The 19,646-nt window shown below is 40.9% G+C and overlaps 1 protein-coding gene and 2 long non-coding RNA genes across 4 annotated transcripts in view; 1 reads left to right on the top strand and 2 right to left on the bottom strand.

Annotated features, from left to right (window-relative positions):
* The window catches only part of LOC144025558 (uncharacterized), a 52,633-nt gene that overhangs the window by 19,525 nt on the left and 13,462 nt on the right, over nucleotides 1-19,646 (top strand). The window contains exon 2 of the long non-coding RNA XR_013284911.1: nucleotides 12,907-13,104. This is a non-coding gene — a long non-coding RNA (uncharacterized LOC144025558). The remainder of the gene's footprint in view (nucleotides 1-12,906; nucleotides 13,105-19,646) is intronic.
* On the bottom strand, nucleotides 9,822-12,592 carry LOC144025559 (uncharacterized). Its single transcript, XR_013284912.1, has 3 exons — nucleotides 10,744-12,592; nucleotides 10,430-10,538; nucleotides 9,822-10,326 (listed from the first exon to the last, which is right to left on the bottom strand). It is a non-coding gene; the product is annotated as an uncharacterized LOC144025559 (long non-coding RNA).
* rhogd (ras homolog gene family, member Gd) lies at nucleotides 15,731-19,299 on the bottom strand. Of its 2 annotated transcripts, none has more exons than XM_077531746.1 (2): nucleotides 19,227-19,299; nucleotides 15,731-18,641 (listed from the first exon to the last, which is right to left on the bottom strand). In XM_077531746.1, the coding sequence occupies exon 2, from the start codon at nucleotides 18,610-18,612 to the stop codon at nucleotides 18,037-18,039; it is 576 nt and encodes a 191-aa protein (XP_077387872.1). In that variant the 5' UTR covers nucleotides 18,613-18,641; nucleotides 19,227-19,299; the 3' UTR covers nucleotides 15,731-18,036. The 2 variants fall into 2 exon arrangements, with proteins under 2 accessions (XP_077387872.1, XP_077387873.1); XM_077531747.1 differs by lacking the exon at nucleotides 19,227-19,299 and adding an exon at nucleotides 19,156-19,217.

Below are 19,646 nucleotides of genomic sequence, written 5' to 3' on the forward strand. Positions count from 1 at the left end.
GCTCCGAGCACTCACTGGAGACCGACGCGCTGTTTACACACACTCAGAGGGGCTCCGTCGCTGTTGAGCTGCGGATTTCCGCTTGGAAGATGTACTCCATTGCACATGCCTGCCAAAACACTCTCTGCTATGATAACATTTACTTTGCCGCAGGTGGTGTGTTAGGCAAATGCTGTTTGATGAGCACACACGGCAACATTTCCCAAGGAGATGAACATGCTGCACACCTCATGTCCCAGATAAGATGCGAGTTAATGGAACAATTTCTTATCGTATCACATTCAGGAGGCTTTGAGAGACTTTTCTTTAAAGCACACTGTAGTTCCATCTTGTAAACACGCGTTTACAGAGCCCACGGGATAGAAAATATCATTGCTTCTGTACCAAATCAAAGAAACCATCATTCTGGCTTTCGGTCGCATCAGCCCTTCCGATCACAATATTTTATATATCCGATACCCTCTCACCTGTCTTGACAGCAAGCTTTGAATAAAAGATTATTTCGCATTAGTATTGGTAGCGGACAGAAGGTCAACCAAGAACAGGAGAAAATGTTTACAGATTGACAGATTAGAATATTTACTGCAGTGGCCTTTGCTTTGCTAAACCAAATAAGGTCAGAGTCCGACTGAGACGTGAGCAATGCTCTGTGTGGACAAAGTATTTAAACATGTCTTAGTCAATGAACAAATACTAATTTCAATTTGTTTCAATGGAGCATAATCTTTTATCTTAATGAGACATTGTTCAGTTCTTTGTCCTTTCTTTTCCCAGTACACAAACTCAAGTCCATAAAGTTTGAGAACACTGACATCAGTTTTCGAATACTTTTTGGTAGCTTATGTGTTTATCGCATTCAAAGAGTGTCCTGTCTACACTTTGTAGTATAATTTGGCAGTTTATACTGTACGTGTTCTTCTGATCTCGCTTCATCTCACGTTCCGCCATGTCAGCATTTCTGCATTTGCTAGTTAGCGTGCGACAAAGTCATTGCATTCAGATCCCTTTTTTCTTGCCTGACACCAATCAGAATCAGTCCAAAGATGCAGCGTTTCACAAAAGCAGGGCACATTGCTTCTCCGTGGAATATTTACTCCGAGACTTTGAAGAACTGAAAAGTGAGTCAGCTAGCTTTATCCTGACAAAATACTTAGTCTTAAAGTCGTATAGGTGACACTGGGTGACGGAAGCGGCTTCCTGTCTGGATTGGAGAATGCAAATTGTGCAGTAGTGATTAAAAATACATTAGCAGGAGCAGTTCTCCTGTCTTCTCGTCGCATATTCTGCCAGTCCATGTAACAAGGTGTTTGTTTTTGTTGGATGTAGTTCCAGCGAGAGGTCTGCTGTTAGAGACCTGGGAGGAAAATGCGTAGGTGTACGAGCGGCTAAGGGATTAAAGGTGCGACGTAGGTAATCAAGAGATAGTTTGTCTTTCAGATGTATGCATTGCCTTGTTTGTAGTATGATAGAGCTTCATTTGCATAAACTGTTGTGTTTGTGTGTGATTGTCACTGTTACTACAGACAGGGTTAGTGTGAGCTTTTGGAAATGTTATGTTCAAATTTAAAACACCAAAAATTAGTTTTCCGAAAAGGAGACATAACTCAATGCGTGAATGAAATGATTTTTGAAAGTCTTTTTTCATTCTTAGTTAAGAAGGTAAAGAAAGAATAAAGTCGAACTAGTAATAAGAATGTTAGATGAGGGAACATTAGCTATTCATTCATTCATGTTGCTATACGTTAGCCTATTACCCCAAACTAACGCTAACAGTTTTGGTGACAAGGATTAACTAGTACCAGTACTGATTAGTTTCCTGGTCCGCCAGTTTACTTTACTACTCCGCATTGATGTTTAACGCTTGAAGTGGACTAATCGCTAATTAGTAATCACGTTTTCGGCATCTCGTCATCCAATCGGCTAGTTTATAGAGGATTTTCAACTCGTCTTACTGTTACCGTCATCAGACTATAACGCTGTGTTTGAAGAACAAGACCACATAGTCTTAATTTGTTTGTGCGGGTCCGAGAATAAAAAAAAAAACTGATTGTAGAAGAACATAGCAGTTTGCTAGCTACTGCTATTCCTATCGCCGCATGTCTTACTGGGTCCCTGACTAGGGATTAATAATATACAGATAATCACTATGTGTTAACGAGAACTTTATTTATCATTGTGTGATGCAAGACACACCAACATCGCAAAATTTGTGTCACTTTACGATGCTAACGTCAAAATAGGAATCAGTGATATGGATGTACTGTGTTGAAAAAATATGAATGGCGAACTTGAAATAATTATTGCATATTAGATTACGTTTTTATCTCTGCTTGTCGCATATCCACTTCTTCTTTCTTCCAAATTGTTCCGTTGATCTTGTCCACCACCTTCTACCTCAGTCGGGTCACCTCTAGTCATCTCTCCAATAAGTAGCAAATTAAGAGACCTCACAGATGCCCTCCCCCAGGGCTAGTCTCATCTAACCCTCCCATTATAGATCATCCAACTTCCTGTGAGCTCATATGCGAGCCCCCAACCACACACACACAACCCACAGATGCGCATACAATGGAGGAATCCTGATCCGTCGCCATCCTTTTTCCCCCTGCTCCTTTTCTCAGTCTCATCAATAATTCAAGGTTTGCTGATGGCAGCCCCAAGCAGGATGAGAAGCTGGAGGCTTTGAACAGAAGGTCAGACCTCTATGGGAGCTTCTGGGATGACATTAATTAAGACACTTGCAGGTGTCCCCCCCCCCAAAACAAACACTCACATCCTGTAGGTGCGCTCATTACCCTTCCCCTCACAGCAGGGCCTGAACATTCATCCACAACTCAACACATTCATGCCCTTAACTGCTCACCTCAGACTCTCCATACGCTGTTTAGAGTTCAACACACATACACATTCGATCTGTTATCAACACAGAGACCCCCCCAACCTGGGTGGCTATTTCTATCCACCGCTAATACCACAGTGTTTATGCTACACCTGGTCTCCTCTCAGAGATCTGACCACCGCCGTGACCTCTGATGGGTTTCTTCTCCCGCCCACTCCCCATGCTTTCCGTTTCCAAAACCCCGTCACAAGAGTGATGGCTGTGCCGCCTCCACCGTGAGCTGAGCTCATCCATCTCTTCCGACAAAAGGCAGCGGAAGGAGGAGGACGGTAAATCAGTTATGTTGAAGGAGAGCATGGGTGTTGGCTGCACACTTGTTATAGTTCCTGTCTTTTAGTAGATGGTAAAGTTGCAGTTATGTTGTTATTCTCGAGACGGCAGTTCTCACAGGGATTAGAGGTGCTGTGTTTTGTTCCGGGAAGTTATACAAACAGCAACAGAGTAAGAAAATGTGCTTGTGGTGGTTTCATCTGTTGCATTATACGCTTTTTTCTTATTCAGTTTGCGCCAGCTCAGTATGAACAATAACAGATTTTTCACAATTTTCAGATTTGATTTAACAGGTTTCACAAAATTATGACTTTTGGTATGGTTTTTAAGTTGGTATTTCATATTTTTTTACTTACTGTAGACAAAGCAAGACTCACAAACAAGCTGTAAGTGAAGGTTGTTGTAGTGAAGGCCCGGCAAAGTGTCTCCAGGGAGGAAACTCAAAGGTTGATGATGTGCAGGCTCCACATTTCAGACATGCATGGACTGCAAAGGATTTTCCTCCAGGTTTTGAAAATCAAGTTTTCATTTGTTTTGTTCTGTTAAACAAATACTTCTGAGGCCATGAAACTCGAGGTAGTCATAATGTTTTTTGAAACCATTTAGAGGGGAAATCAACCCCTTTTTTTTTTTTTTTTTTTTTACAATATGTTCTATGCACTCCCACTAATCCAAACATGGCATTATGATTAATATTGCATTTGTTAAATATGAATTTAGCAGAAAAAATCCACCCGTTGTTATCCATTTCAGGGGGTGGCCATTTTGCCACTTGTTGTCGATTAAAAATGACATCACTTTTGCTCAGCTAACGACCAATCACGGCTCACCTATGTTTTATTTTTTTTTAGTTTGGTCATGTGACATTTACAAGATGAGCCGTTGGTCGTTACTTGAGCCCTGAGCAACTGTGATGTTATTTCAGTCGATAGAAAGTAACAAAATGGCCGCCCACTGATATGGATAATTCAGGTTTCACAAACACGATAATAATCAAAATGCCATGTTTAGAATAGTCTGGCTGCCGAAAACAGTCAGCTTCCAGACAATCATTTAGATAACAATAGTAATTTATTTATATATATATGTATATATATATATGTATATGTATATATATTTTTTATTTTATTTTAAACATGCCTTTTGTAGTTGTTTAAATACTTGCTCCAGATTTGGAGATCAATAGTAAAGTAGCTCCCTAACCTAATCTTTGTTTCATTACTCTTTCTAATTTGCTGCTTTAGCAAGTTAATTCCCCCTGAGTGCAATCAATAAACATCTTATGTTTTCTTATAAATAATGTGCATGGTGACAATTCTACTAAACTACTTTTACTCCTTTAGTCTGCTCTCAAAACAGTTTTTGAGTACCAATTTGCTCATTTACAGACAAGCGAAAAGAAGGGGTCTTGAAATAATAATAATTAAATATTATACAGCCTTACAGCCTTTTAAAACCTTCCCCAGTGGAGTCATACTTCACTTCATTCATTATGTCAAACCACCGTGGCCAATTTGACAAAATCCAGCAACCCGCAATTTGCCTTGAGGGATTCCTTGAGCTTGTCTTTCCCCCCGATGATAAAGGATGAACGGCTTGTCTTGCCTCGTCGTATAGAGTTGGATTTAAAGAGGAAACAGAGACTCTGCTCCCTCCCCTGCTGCCTGTGTTATTGATTGAAGACTAGCAGGGGGAATGAATCATTGCATCTCCATTGGTTTGGCCAGACAGCACGCTCAAGATTGAAATAGTGTCTCTCCTATAGTACCTGAGGCCTGTCGCATACTAAAAAGCTCTCAAATATGCAAAGGGTAATGGTGCGCTAAAACTTGTGCGCTTCTCATTTGAGCTCTGTACCCAGAAGGATTCTCTCATCACCGTCTTACAAAGCTCAGTCATTTATCTTTGACCTCCAATAGACAATGTCACGCCATATATTTCTTTTCATGAGCCGTCCAAGGGAAAAACCCAAACCCAAGCTGCAGTAATTGGATATCAACCGTGCTGCGGTCGATTTGTTGATTTTTAAAAAGGTGCACAAACTTGCACACGTTTGTTGGTGTGACTAAATTTTTGTGCGGGCGGACACCATGTGGGATGGTGCATAATAAGAAATCTATTTTAGAAGCTGAGTGGAGTCACGTGGCGAATATAATTGCAGTCACCTGTATCGGTGGCGCTGGCACTAGCAGGTTGATTGTAATAGACGCTTACATAAAAATAGGAAGTCACTGTTAACAAACAGTCAAGCTCACACAAACTTTTTGGATAACAATGGTGGGCCTGATTCACCAATATGTTAGTAGTAACTTAAGTGGCTTCTTCTTAAGCTTCTTTTGATAGCGTAGCTGTAAACGCCATGACAAGTAAATCAGATTTGTTCACGCAAAAACTGAGTTGAAGTGGTTCGAAGTAAAAAAAAAAAGACATTGAGCAAAATAAAATTAACACGATGCAGAACAAAAAAAACTCGCAAGTTGGATTTGCTGCTGCAGGAAGAGGATGTTAAAGGTTTTGAATTATTTAGTGGTGTCAATAGTGGATACAAAGGTGCACTTAAAAAAAGGGTGCGACAAAGTGAAGTAAAAGTTCCGTTTTGACCAAGATGGAGTAAGTATGCTCTATATATATGATGGGAAATGTAGAAACAACGATCAAATCATATGTATTTTAACACATCCTGACTTGCTTAACATTCACTTCATTGACGGCTATTTGCGTCAAAGATCCATTTTAACTGGGGTGGCGGTGAAGGAATTTTTAATAATGACTGATTAAACTGTTGAGCATGTTTTGAGCCAGGGGTGAAGTTCCTGTTTAATCAATTCTGACAAGATCTTCCTGGGACAAGAGAAAACAATTGTAGTCCGAGTAAAGTCCATTCTTTAGTGATGACAGAATATTAAATCACCTTCGGGCATATCCAGGTCTCCTTGATATTATTTGAGTCATTTGATCTCTACTACTGTCACCATAAAACAGACAAGTCATCATGCTAGAGGATGTTGGAGGCAGCAGAACTGGTCTCATGCTTCATTTTTGACAGTTTGAGAAGAAATGTGGGCGGCCTGCCGCAGGTGAATGTGGGGCCTTGGCAATGCTACTTCCTGCACTTCTGATGTGCTAGCGTGTCTCTGTGTATCTTTTCCACGCTCTTGAAACCCTTTGCTATATTAAACCCTATGCTAATTTCTGTCCTGATCTGTGCTTTATTGACTCTGTTCTAGATTTAGATTTAGTTGTGTTTCATGCTTTCCCTGTTATCTCTTCACGCCATGTCTGTTTGTTAGGTTTTGGTTTCCACCTGTTCTTGTCAGCCCTGTTCCTTGTGTCAACCAATCAGCTCCCTCCAGGCACTTGTTTCTTGTCCGGGTGGACCTCGTCTTGCCAGTTTGCTTATATTTAGTTCGCTGGTTGATGTGGATCGTTGTTTTTTTGTTTGTTTGTTTGTTTGTTTGTTTTTGTGTGTGTTTATTCCCAGAGTTTCTTTGTTACTTTGAACCTTGCTTTTTTAAAAATATGTTAATTTAGCATTTCGGTAATTCCATGCACCTTATTTGTTGTTTTGAAAACACATTGATTTTTTATTTTATTTTATTTTTTTTATTTTAGATTACTCCTGCTTCCCTTCACTTGGGTCTGCCTTCATGCCATCAGCACAGCAACTTTGTGACAATGTCTGTTAGCTTATCTTTGAGCTAACAGAATCCTTTGGTTGAATATGCTGCTATTTATATACACAGGCTCAGTTTATAAATCTCGGTGTGCTTTTGCGCAACAGCAGGTGAAATTGATTAACAACTCGTGCGCATCCAAACTAGACAGTTTGCTATCTTGATGAACAGTGTAAACGGATGAAAATTGCGTACGTTGGATTTAAGAAGCTGCTGAATAAGGCCCATTGTCCGCGCTGACATCTATCCATTTGTTTATCATCAGGACAAGCTTGTCAATAATGCTATATGTGGGCCATTTATGGTCTTGCTTTGACAGCAGTGTGCCCTTTTCCCACAACACAAGATTTCTGGTCAATTATAGAACTTGCCAAAACGTTTGTGAGCATTTGTTCTTCCTGTCTCTAATCACCTTTATAATATCTTCTGGTTATGTCAAAATAAATACATAAATTAAAGGGGTGGGTGGCTGAGAGCTTAATATGAGAAGGGATTCTTCACAATCAAGACATCCTAGGTTTATATCTTGACTCAGTCCTTCCAATGATATTAAAGGCATGGTCTTCCGTTTTCACTCATGATGCACTATATCAATACAGGATATATACACATGAATTCCTTCTCAATCTACACCTCTGGGCTTCTGTTAATGTGTGGTGGTGATTTTTGACATCACTCCCGCTGCAACTTGACAGCACGCACTCACACAAGAGTGAGTGAGTGGAAGAAAAAAAATCCGTGCGTGCTGTCAAGTTGCCGCGGGAGTGACATCATGCAGCCAACAAATTCGCCTGGCCCCGTCTGCAGACAGTGAGTGACACGCCCGCCGCCACCCCCTGCTCTGCGATTGGCTGGAGGGTTATACAACTCTGTCCACAGAAACATCCCGCTGTTGACAAAACAAACACAAAATGGCAAAATACAGGCTGGGTGGGTGGGGGTTTAGGAAAAAATCACCACCACACATTAACAGAAGCCCAGAGGTGTAGATTGAGAAGGAGTTCATGGGTATATATCCTGTATTTATATAGTGCATTTTCCTGAGTGAAAATGGAACACCATCCCGTTCAGATCTTACTGTAACTGTTAAATGAACACATGCTCTTTGTGCTTTCATCCATAGAAGCTTATTGTATTGTAATATATCAGATAGATAGCTCAGGTTAGAGGTCCAATAGATGAATGTCCTTATCTTTTATGTGCACTATTTCAACTGATGATTGTTAACAGCTAAGGTGGGTAAGATAACCGAGCGGGTCGGATTTGTTACAAACAGCATCTGTCTGCAGCCTTTGCGTGTGATTGTGTTTGATCCCTTCGCATTGTCTCGTGCAAATGTTGATGTATGTCATTATTTCCGGTGTGGACAAGGCTGTCTTCTTGATTCATCTGCGAAATGAAAGCAGCGTGGGAAAAAGCAATAACTCTGGAGGGCCGCAGAGGAGAAATGTGCAGTTGACCTTCCTCCTGTGTGCAGCGATGCATTCGCAAACAGCGTGTACGTGTCTGAACAAGTGTTCCGTGCATGATTTCAGACTGGGCTTATCGCAGTGTCCTGTGGAGGTGTGTATTTACATTTTAGTGAGGCCATTTATCCTTTATATAAAAGGGGCTTTGGTCATGGCTCTGTGTAGGATGACTTCTGACCTCTATATATCAACTACCCTGTTATTATGAGACATGGACATTAAATTTGTCTGGGTTTTGAAAATCAACAAATGCAAATGCATCTGTTCAGATTCAAGGTCATAAACTTGTATTGACTTCAACAAGCATTATTTTAAACAGCATTTTAGCATTCTGAAACTCTCTGGGGTAGAGGTTAGGTTTCGAGTTAGTGTCTGTTCCGGACTAGCCCAAAATTGGAGACGATTTGTGCAATGTACAGTGCATTTTAAGTTAATCCTCAACTTTTTGCGAGTAATGTAAGTTGGCACCAACATTTGTCTGCCAACATGAAGGGGTTCCTTCTCAACAGGAAGAAGAATAGCGCGGCGAGATGTGATTTGGACTTTTTCTTTTTTTTCTTTTTAGTTTTACTGTACATCTCCCACATGCTTAAAATACATTTAAATTAATTATAACACATTTTATAAAGTATTCTTTAGCGCCTGTTTTCACTCTTTCACTTGCACAGTTGAGCTCCGAACAAGAAGCAGAGTGCTTGCATTAAGCGGTTTGTCACTCACTGTTGAAGTTTCCTGTAATACTGACACATACACCAAAAGATTATTGAACTAGGGGTGACTATATCTTGATTCTCAAAAAGGTCACCACTCGGCCCAGCCTCAAGATACATAAATGATACTCAAAGTTTACTCAAATATTCCAAACATTTTAACTATTTTACGTGTGCCTCCTCTGTATGGGTAGAAAATAAAACAAAGAACACTCTTTTGAAGTCTTACTTCAAAAATGAATAAATAATGACATCATGTTTTAAGTCCAACATTTTTTGCTCCTACGATGAACTTTTTTTTTTTTTTTTTTTTTTAAATCAGTGGGTGCGGGGGTTAAACCCACGCCACGAACATTTCTCCGGTTTGTGAGTACAGAGCGTGCCAGTGTAAAATTCTGGGTCGCCAAGACAGCTTTGGACATTTTTTGGAAGCTTAGGAAATGAGATACATAAAAAGCTGACATACTTTTATACTTAAAAACAAAAATCAATAGTAATGCACTCACAAAACCCACTTTTTTAATTTCCTACACCCCTCGGGATGCTCTCAGGAGCAGTCTACAGTCTTTTGCCCCACAATGAAAACCAGAATTCATTAATTTATAACCACCAAACCAAAAGTATTGAATATTGTATTTGTAAACAGTATAATTTCATCATCAAAAAAAAAAAAAAAAAACCCCAAGTAATTCTGTTGACAAAACTAAGTCTGCTAGCTTAATGCTAACATACAATGGAAATTACCGTAGACAGGCTTTTGGAAATTAGCATAGCGTTCACTGTAGTTAGAAACAGTCAAACAATTGATGCTTTAACACGCACTGTTGAAGTAAATAGCTTGCTAAACGGAGGTCTTGCCCCTGTTAGGACTTCAGGGCCATCCGACGTCACTAGTTCCGCGTTATTAGATTTATTCTCCACGCTTGTGTGATTTTTGTGACTCATGTTGACCTTCATTATGGCACGACGGGGTGAAGGCAAGCAGGGCTCAGGCGCACTCCACTGGGTGCCGGTGAGGTTATTAGCGATTAGCGCACTGCCCCAAGGGGAAGCAGCTCCAATTACTGCACACAGTTTGCTTCGAAACCATGGAGGGAGCATAACTGCGCATATCACATCTGGAGGAAATGTCTCTTTTATTGAGAAAATGGGAGCCTTGATAGCGCTCAGTGGAGACTGGGGAGAACGCCATTGTCAGTTGTAGTTTGTATCAGGATGTAGCATGGATGACACATCTTTCCATCCATATAGGGCCCAAGCCAAGATTCAAACCCAGAACCTCAGCACTGTTAACCCTAATCCCCCTGTGAAGAAAAAAAAACAAAAAAAAAAACAAGAAAGGAAACAATCCTTTCATGCCAACAGAAATCTCTCCTTTTGTATTCTGCACCTCATCTGCTTGCTTACCTCCTGTCTTCAGTTGCTCTCTCCAGGAAGCCAGCCAGTAGATTAGCGTAGCAATTGAACAGGCTAATTTGCAGTTTCCATGGCCACAGAGGAAGCTGTCAGTCGCCGTCTGTCGGGTGTTATGAAAGCAAACCACATATTACAGCACTCAGACGTGCACGCTCGTGCGTCTTGGTCTCTTGAGTTTAAACCAGACGAATTTTGAGTCAATATTCCAACAGATGTTCTTTAATTATGCAATAATACATTACAAACATATGCTTTTCCCCAGTTGTCAGTGATGCTGTTGTATCTGGTGAGTGTGATAGGCTTACTTAGGAAAATACTTTGTCAATTTGAATTTCAATCTAGTGTTAACTTAGCACAGTTCTAAGGTTGGTGGTTTCAATCTTCATCTCTGGCCCTCTTCTGTGGAATTTGCTTCTCCCCACGCTTGCATGAGTTTCTCCCATCATATCATACTGGTGACAATCCTTGACGAGGTGTCACATGTCATACGGAATTTGGATCCAAAAGCAGAAATGACATGGAAGTTGAAAAACGGAAGTCTTTATAGAGAAAAATACAAAGTAACAACAGAAAGCAGGGGTGTGTTCAGATGGCCTCGAATAAAACACTTGACGAAGAAACCTTGACTAAGAACCTTGAGCCGGCCCGATGCAGAGAAACTCGGCTAAGAAACCTTGAAGTACTGACTAATGAAACTTTGTACTGACAAAAGTGTTACTGGTCAACTCCTGTTCGGGCCATGTTCAATTCTATTTGACAGAGTAAAGGCAAGATGACAAAATCAGGGTGAAAAATACAGGACCTACCAACTGCATAGCAACTGGCATCATCATCATCATAAGGGGCATATCTACTGCATATCAGCTGACATCATCATCACATTAGCAAGTGTGTAGCAACTAACAACAAAATCATAGCAAGGGACACAGACAGGGCAGGACCATAGCAACTGCATAGCAACTGACAACATCATCATCAAAAGTGACAAAGCAACTGCATAGCAACTGACAACACCATCATCACATTAGCAAGTGTGTAGCAACTAACAACAACATCATCACAAGGGACACACACAGGGCAGGACCATAGCAACTGCATAGCAACTGACAACATCATCATCAAAAGGGACATCCCTTTGAGACTTTTGTGTGATTCAAGGCTATATAAATAAACTTGACTTGACATAGCAACTGACAACACCATTGTCACATAAGCAAGTTTGCAGCAACTAAAAACATCATTGCAAAGGACACAGACAGGGCAGGACCATCACAACTGCATAGCAACTGACAACATCATCATCATCAAGAGTTATAGCAACTGCATAGAAACTGACATCGTTGCAAAGGGACGCATACAAGACATGACCATAGTAACTGACATCATCATCAAAAGGGGCATAGCAACTGCATAGCAACTGACAAAACCATCATCACATTAGCATGTGTGTAGCAACTAACAGCAGCATCATTGCAAGAGACACATACAGGGCAGGACCATAGCAACTGACAACATCATCTCAAGGGACAATATACAGGATCATAACAACAAAATGACTCCACTAGGGGCTCAAAGTTGCCTTTAACCATGACAACATGGCAGTTTGTTTTACAACCTTACTGCCCAGACATAATTAAAAAAAAAGTCAGACAGAAGGTCCTTGAATAAATTAGATGTTTATAGTGTTGAGGTCTCTCAAGAGACCCTAAAAAAAAAGAAAAAAAAAAGATCCATCTGCCAATGTCTGGATACCGCAACACAATGAACTGATGAATCTCATTATTTAAAGCAAAGTACGGCAATGAAGGTAGAAGCATTTGCGATATCATGGAGCCAACTTTATGACATCAATCAAACATATCGTCAAAGTTTTTAATGACAATCTGTTGACATTTTGTTTCCACCGTGGAGTCAAAATTTAAACGAGTGGATTTGTGGTTTACGTTCTGTGGGCCAAGGGCGACATTCTTTACCCCGATGACGTGTTCACTGGCTCAGCCACAGACTGACCTCTCCATTAGTCCATAAACATCGCAGACATAAGCATGCATAAGCACACACTGATCCTAAGCTCCAGTTTCACAGTGGGCTCAAGACAGTTGGCTTAACAATTGGAATGTGAGGACTTTCCCTTACCAGGTCATAGCACGTGCACGGCCTATAACAATGCCAAGCTTTATAACAACAAAGCCCTGACAAAGGAAACTGAAGCGGTGAGATTGAACGGGTCTTTCAAAGACCACCGCTCAGAGATCTTGTTTTTTTCTTTACACAACTCACCCACAGAATAATTAGTCAGGCTAATCTTCAACAGACATCTGACAATCAAGCCTTTATGAGTATTTGTGTACCTAACTTAACATTTTGGTTATCTTATTTAGCTACAATTTTTTTTATCAATGCGTCAGATGTACCTAATTAATAAGTGCCTGTTAAGTGTTTTTCCTAAAGTTTCCTTCTTTCCTCAGTGAGATTCTGCAAAGGTCAGAGCCAAACTGCTTCCCCCCCCTCCACTGATGTGATGGAGAAATCAAGCATGGCAGTGTTTGAACAGCCTCTTGTGGCTTGAGAGAGATTGCGCATCAACGCTGAGCCGACATCCAATCAGCCGGTTCGACTCTGAGATTGTTTTTCGCACAGGAGCTCTTCTTTAGTGAAGCGTAAAGGTAGGTAAAGCTTTCCCGGCACCACTCACAAAACAGCAAATGATTACAAAATGCAACACGTTTATTTTTCAAGGTCCAACAATGTAAAGGTTACCTGGGGTCGGACGGAAAAAGTTCGTCTTGTAGATGCGGCCATAAAGTGACTCAAAGTGGCAAATAATTACAGTCTGTAAAGAATATCCGTTGCTAAAATGGTCATAACACCACAACGCTAATGCTATTTGTAAGCCCATCAATGGTGTTTTAAATTGTTAGCATTAAGCTAAACCGACAACATAACTGATACAACTTGGATTTAAGTGTACTGCTCACTCCCGTGTGCAGATATGGGAAGATATGAAGCATATCTTCGATTTTGTGAATTCTGCAACCTTTTGCCGTGACAGTTTTTCCACTCCCTGTGTATTTGCCCCAAATTATTCCAGCCAGCCTTCTTCCTCTCAGTTCAAGCACAGCCAATTTCCTTCACACTCTTCTGTGTTGCTTTGAAATCTCATTTTCTCTCTTTCTACTGGAACACTTTTGATTTGAATATGTTTTGAGACTTTTCCCAGTCCGACGGCGGCCCCGTCCTTCTTGTGGTTTTTCATCCATACAAGGCAAAGGACAACATGTACCCCTCCAACCAAACAACCCATACTGATGAGTTAAAACTACCAAGATATACCAGATTATAAACAATATTATACCTGACCAGTATTTAAACATGCTCCATTAAATTTACTTCAACCTCAGTGCACAACAAAACTGTACAAAATGGCAATCAGGTTCAGCGCTTCAGAACCTAAATCCAACCTTCAACCCAATCTGCCGATTCAAAATAATAAACCCAACCTCAATGCCAATTAGATCAATTTAAATAAATGATTAAAAAAAAAATGGAAAAGATGTCCTGTTGTTATTTTAAAGTACAAATAAGCCTGCAATTTACTAATCATAGACTATAATGGATTAAAAAAAAAAAAAAGTCTACACACCCCTGTTCAAAAGCCTTTTTTTTTTTTTTTTTTTTTTAAGTGATATCAAAAAGTCATCTAAAAAAATAATTCCGTTAACGTGACCCTGAATCTTTACCTCACAATTAACAGCTTAAGTATTGTGCTTGCATAACCTGTTTTTTTGTTTGTTTGTTTTTTTTAGTGATATCAAAAAGAGGGTCATAATAAATCACCTAAAAAAATAATTCCGTTAACGTGACCCTCAATGTTTACCTCACAATTAATTCACAGCTTAAGTATTGTGCTTGCATAACCTGTGTTCCGAATTAAACTATCACAATCAAACTCGTTTAAATGAGAGTCAGCACACCCATGCCACTTTTATTGCCTGATTTCAACTGACTATGTCATTTGGAACCTTTCATAATTCTACCCAACTTGACGAATATAGCTGATGGAAGGTCACAGTATGATATTGTCACCATCATGCTTCCACTGTAAGTTTGGTTTCCTCTTGCTTTATTTGTGCCACAATACAACCTTTTTAAAGATTACGGCCAAAAAGTTCAACCTTGGTTTGACCATAACAAAATCTCCCAATTCAAACACGTGCGAAAATGCATTGGGACCGACATGCTTCTGTGAGAAAGTAAAAATGTCAGCAAAAGCCTACTAGAACAACTTGACATTTTGGATTAATCAGGTGTACTACTCCCATTTTGCCTGAGCTTCAATATAAATGATTAATTCGGAATAATGGTGTAAAAAGTTATGAAATTATTTATTTTGGTGTAATCTTACTTTTCTATCCCCAAAAATGGCATTCCAACAAGCGTATATAGACTTTTGAGTGGCATATTAGACTCATAAAAACACGTTTTGTTTTTTGCCAAGGAGTTGACTTAATGGGCATGTTTAGCAGTAAACGTAAATGTATCCGAGGTGTGACCTCAAGTGGCCCACATCTCAATAAGCTGCTTTCGAACAAACACCCTCTGCTCATCCCGTCTCATCTTCTGCGTTCGACACTCTGCCCTGGCGAGCCACTTTCCCCTTTCACAACAATAGCAATAATACATCAGGCACGAACAAAAGGTCTGAAACACACAATCGTCACTTTCGTGGTTGTAAAAGCACGCAGGCACGCTGCCTGGGAACGGAAATGGCTTCTAAATATTGCACCGGCGCTCTTGTAACCAGCTCGAGGTGGAGCGCAACACATCTGTCATCTCGCAGAACCACCACCCAAAAGGTCAAGGGGATTTTTCAACATAAACAGCTTGCCGAGTATTCTGCAACCGCCCCTGATTGAAGCAGTTGGTGTCTGCCGAGATGACTGATGGCGTTGGAAACGTTTTGGGAATACGCCATTAACTCCTTATGCGCGGCGCTGGAAAATGGTTTGGAAGAATGGCCTCATTAGTGAAACACATGGGCTGGACTTGGTGTCTGCTGTGGACATCTAGTGGCCACATATGGTAACAGCATCCTGTTGCTACACACTTTTAGTACCGCGCAGTACAGTGAACCCCCGTTTATCGCGGGGGAAACATACCCTCATTAGTTGAAAATGGGGTGGATACAAAAAATAATGTAGTAGTGTATCGGTTTATACTAAAAACCCGTATATCAATTGTTTAAAAAAAACAACACAATAGCAGGGGAACACTGTACTGACAACACCCAAGTTGGTTTGAACCACCATTTTATTTAGCATAATTTAAAAATCATCTCACTGTTAGTTAATTTATACAAATATGCTTTGTTATATATATAAACAATTACAGATCTCTACAAATCAAGTTCCCAGTGTAAAAGCGTAGTACCACACGCGTGGTAGCATACAGCTCTGGGACGCAGACAAGAGAGCCCACAGGTGTATGTTCCACTTTTCCATCATATTTAAATGAAATCAGGACATCTGGTTAAAGGGGAATACAAAATATATATTTAAAAAAAAAAAAAAAAGAAAAAAAAGCTGACCACAGTTTGTCTAATTGTGCATTTACATTCAACACATTTGCACTTTAATCAGCCCTTTCGCTGTTATTGCGCTTAGGTTGTTACAGAGCACAATAAACCAATTTAACACAATTAACTCCACAGTTTAAACAGTTATTGTCGCTAAATGAATGGAACCGCTTATTGCTAACGATAAACAAATCTTAAAACTGACAAGGCACCTTCCACCAATGCAGTTATTGCTGCATCATGCAGGGATATAAACCACGGTGAGTTTAAGAAAGAAAACAAAAAGTGTGACTGTGGCGCACTGAGATGTCGCTTCTGCAGCCGTTTTATCGAGCGCTGCTTTCTGGCAGGAAGGAAGTAAGGCTCCAATGACCAAATATGAAAGTCATTGCTTGCTGGGAGATCTTAAAATGACAAAAGGAGGCACCACAGTGGCTTTTGGTTTGGATAAGGCATCAGTGACCGCACAAACGCCGTCAATCATGACAGTTGGGATGCTGCAACATGCTGGAAAAATGCATATGGCACCAGCAATAGCCCTTTTTCAGTAATGAAATGATTTTAAAGATAAGAAAGACATGTAAATACTGTTAAACGTACAGTGGAACCTCCAAAGTCGGCAACAAAATAAGGTTCTGGGGGGGAAAAAAATGCCTTGATGGAGATCAAAACATTTGTGATGACACCAAATGCTTACGTTTTTTTTCTCCCCAACACATACAGAGCATAGCAAAGTTGGCAAAGATGGCATTCAACGGGCGAGTAGTTTATAACTGGTAGGAATGTTAAAATATTACCTGAAGCAATTTTTGTATTCAACTTACATTATTAGTTCCTATGGGTGAAAATTGTTTTGAAATTGGAACGTCATAAAAACAGGACTGTTCAAGATGGCGGGCTCCATTGTATTCCGTTAAGACAGGATATGCGCGATAAGTCATGCGATCGTCGTCATCGGTTCGCATTTTGTGCAAGGTGACAAAGTCACTGACATCATGATGAAGTGTTTTTTTTTTTTTTTTTTTTAACAACCCCTTTAGGATCCAATAAACATGGGTGATTACACAAAAATATATTCAACTTTGGCCACTTAGATTAAAAAACCATTTGAGGAGGAAATTCAATATGATCGGAAAATCGAGTTTCTGTGATTGGTAGAAGAAATCCAATCGCAAATGAGACAAAATGGAGTGCACTACTTGGCTGCAACCAGCGCAGGCGCTGTTGCTGTCTAAAGACTGAAATGCCGTCGACTATGTGAAGCTAGCTAGCTACATCCGCGCTTGGCTGACTCCTCCCAACACTTAAAAAAAAACAGGAGTTCAGAACATTCTGAGAAAACTAATCACTGAAATGGAGCCAAAGGCCCATCTCATTCCAAGGGTCAACGGTCATTTTTAGGCACAACGGAAGAGGGACCGTACAAAGTTGTTCTCCTTTTTCCACGTGGCCGACGTCACGCTGAGCACAATCGCCAGTTAGAACGCTAATCGCCGCTGCCAGGAACTGGCCCTTCATCCCAAACTTTCTTTGAATTTTACAAAAGCTTCTCACCCTCTACGTGTCAACTAAATAACAGCCAGGGTCACAATGCAGTTGCTTGAGACTCGTGAGATGCAACCTAAGTTTGGTGTATGAGGTAGTCACTAGTTCTCCACCACAACAGTAGATCTCGTCTCTCCAGTCAAAACAGGGCAGCTCGGTTTCGATGGAATTATGGCTTGTGACAACCACGATCAGCGTTTGGTTACAAAGGCAAAGCAGGGATGCTATAAATCTAGAACAAGTGTAACGTGAAGAACGGGTAAATATCAAAATTTTTAAATGTAAGAAAAAAAAAAAATGAGATCCACTTTTTTGCCCCCGTTTCGTCAGTCACTTTGGTGATGATGGCGTCGTAAGGATGAAGCCCTCCTGAGGATGAAGAAGAAGCCGAAAATTAAGTCTTCAAACTGCTCGAGGTGGCATGGAAGCAGCCATCGTTTGTCTGTGGATGTCCACAATTCAAATCCGGGGAGCGCTATTACAAAAGCACGCATTTCTTGGTGTTCTTTTTCGTGACGGGGTACAAAACCGCTCTGACGGCCTCGGCGAACACCTCCCTGACGCCTTCCTGCAGCAGCGCCGAGCACTCCATGTACTTGACGGCCCCGATTTGTTTGGCGAGGGCATTTCCCTGCTGCTGGGTGGTGGGAGCCAAACTTTGCTCCTTCAGCTTCTTCACCGTTTCCGCGTCGCCCCGCAGGTCCCTCTTGGTGCCCACCAGCAGGATAGGCACGCTGGGGCAGTGGTGAGACACCTCCGGGTGCCACTTGTGCCGGACGTTGGCGTGAGAGGAGGGGCTGCCGATGGAGAAGCAGATGATGAAGACGTTGGTCTGCGGGTAGGAAAGAGTACGCAGGCGGTCGTACTCCTCCTGGCCGGCCGTGTCCCACAAGTTAAGGCTGACGGTACGACCGTCCACGCTCATCTGGGCGCTGTAGTTGTCAAACACAGTTGGGATATATTCTTCAGGAAAAGCATTGGTGGTGTACGAGATGAGAAGGCACGTTTTCCCAACTGCCCCATCGCCAACCACCACACATTTTATGGTCTGCATCCTGCCAACGACCACTGGGGCTGCAGCACCTAAAAGCAAATACACCTGAGTAAGCTCAAATTGATTTTTTTTTTTTTAAACCACACAACATTCCACTTTAAGAACTTCAATAATAGTCCTGAAACCACCCTACAATATTCAAAGCAGTCATGCATGAATAAACCAGAACGCAAACAGGCTAGCCAAGGCTAGATTTGCTAAACGTCGTATTTAGGGTAGAGCAATGAAAATGGAGGACAAGTTCACGCATCCACCAAATGCTGACGTTGGAAGAAATGAACGCAGAAGTGCAGGAACAGGAAAGCACTGAAGCGAAAGTCAGACTGCAAACTTTGTAAACTGTGGTTATAATCGCTGTGGTCTCGTCAAGTACGAGCTAGGCGTTCCCCACTGGCGGATAGCATCAGGCTAAGGAACTAGCGCGTACGCTAGCAGGCAAGCTAGCTACTTAGCAAACAACTTGATGAATTTATATGACACCCCGGCGACAAAACGTCTTTTTATAAGCACATAAAGCCCTCTCTGTCATAGCATAATATTTACCATATCCTAATCTTTGTTTTAGACACTAGCGTGGGCTACAACGACAACATTTCAAGAACTTTGTCACTTACCGCCACTTAGCTTGCGATCTCTTCTGCCTTGTATAGTCAATCACAGCCGCATCCGGGGAGCTGCCCAATACGAGTGACATGGTGCAAACTGGGAAATGTAGTTTTTATTTTTGTGGTTGGACGTTTTACCTGACGCTAGATGGTAGTGTCTACAAAAGTTTTTTTTTTTTTTTATTTTTTTTATTTTTTTTTTTTTTTTTTTTTTTTTTTTTTAGCTGCAAAAAAATACAACCATCACAAACAGCAGTTTTCGAACGAAACCGATTCTTAGCTTAATTAATCACTTGGACATTGGTTAAATAAAATAAAATATGCTTATAAATGTGTGCAGATGGTTAGAATTGGGGTCACCGACGTTTTTGAAACAGCTACTACCCACTAGTTTGATAATACCCACTCCTGAATTTGCTCAATTTTTTT

This window comes from Festucalex cinctus, chromosome 9 (genome assembly GCF_051991245.1).
Source record: "Festucalex cinctus isolate MCC-2025b chromosome 9, RoL_Fcin_1.0, whole genome shotgun sequence".
In the NCBI taxonomy this organism is placed as follows: Eukaryota; Metazoa; Chordata; class Actinopteri; order Syngnathiformes; family Syngnathidae; genus Festucalex; species Festucalex cinctus.

Bases quoted from the DNA above. Each gene is read 5' to 3' on its own strand.
- rhogd (XM_077531746.1), bottom strand. From the start codon at position 18,612: ATGCAGACCATAAAATGTGTGGTGGTTGGCGATGGGGCAGTTGGGAAA.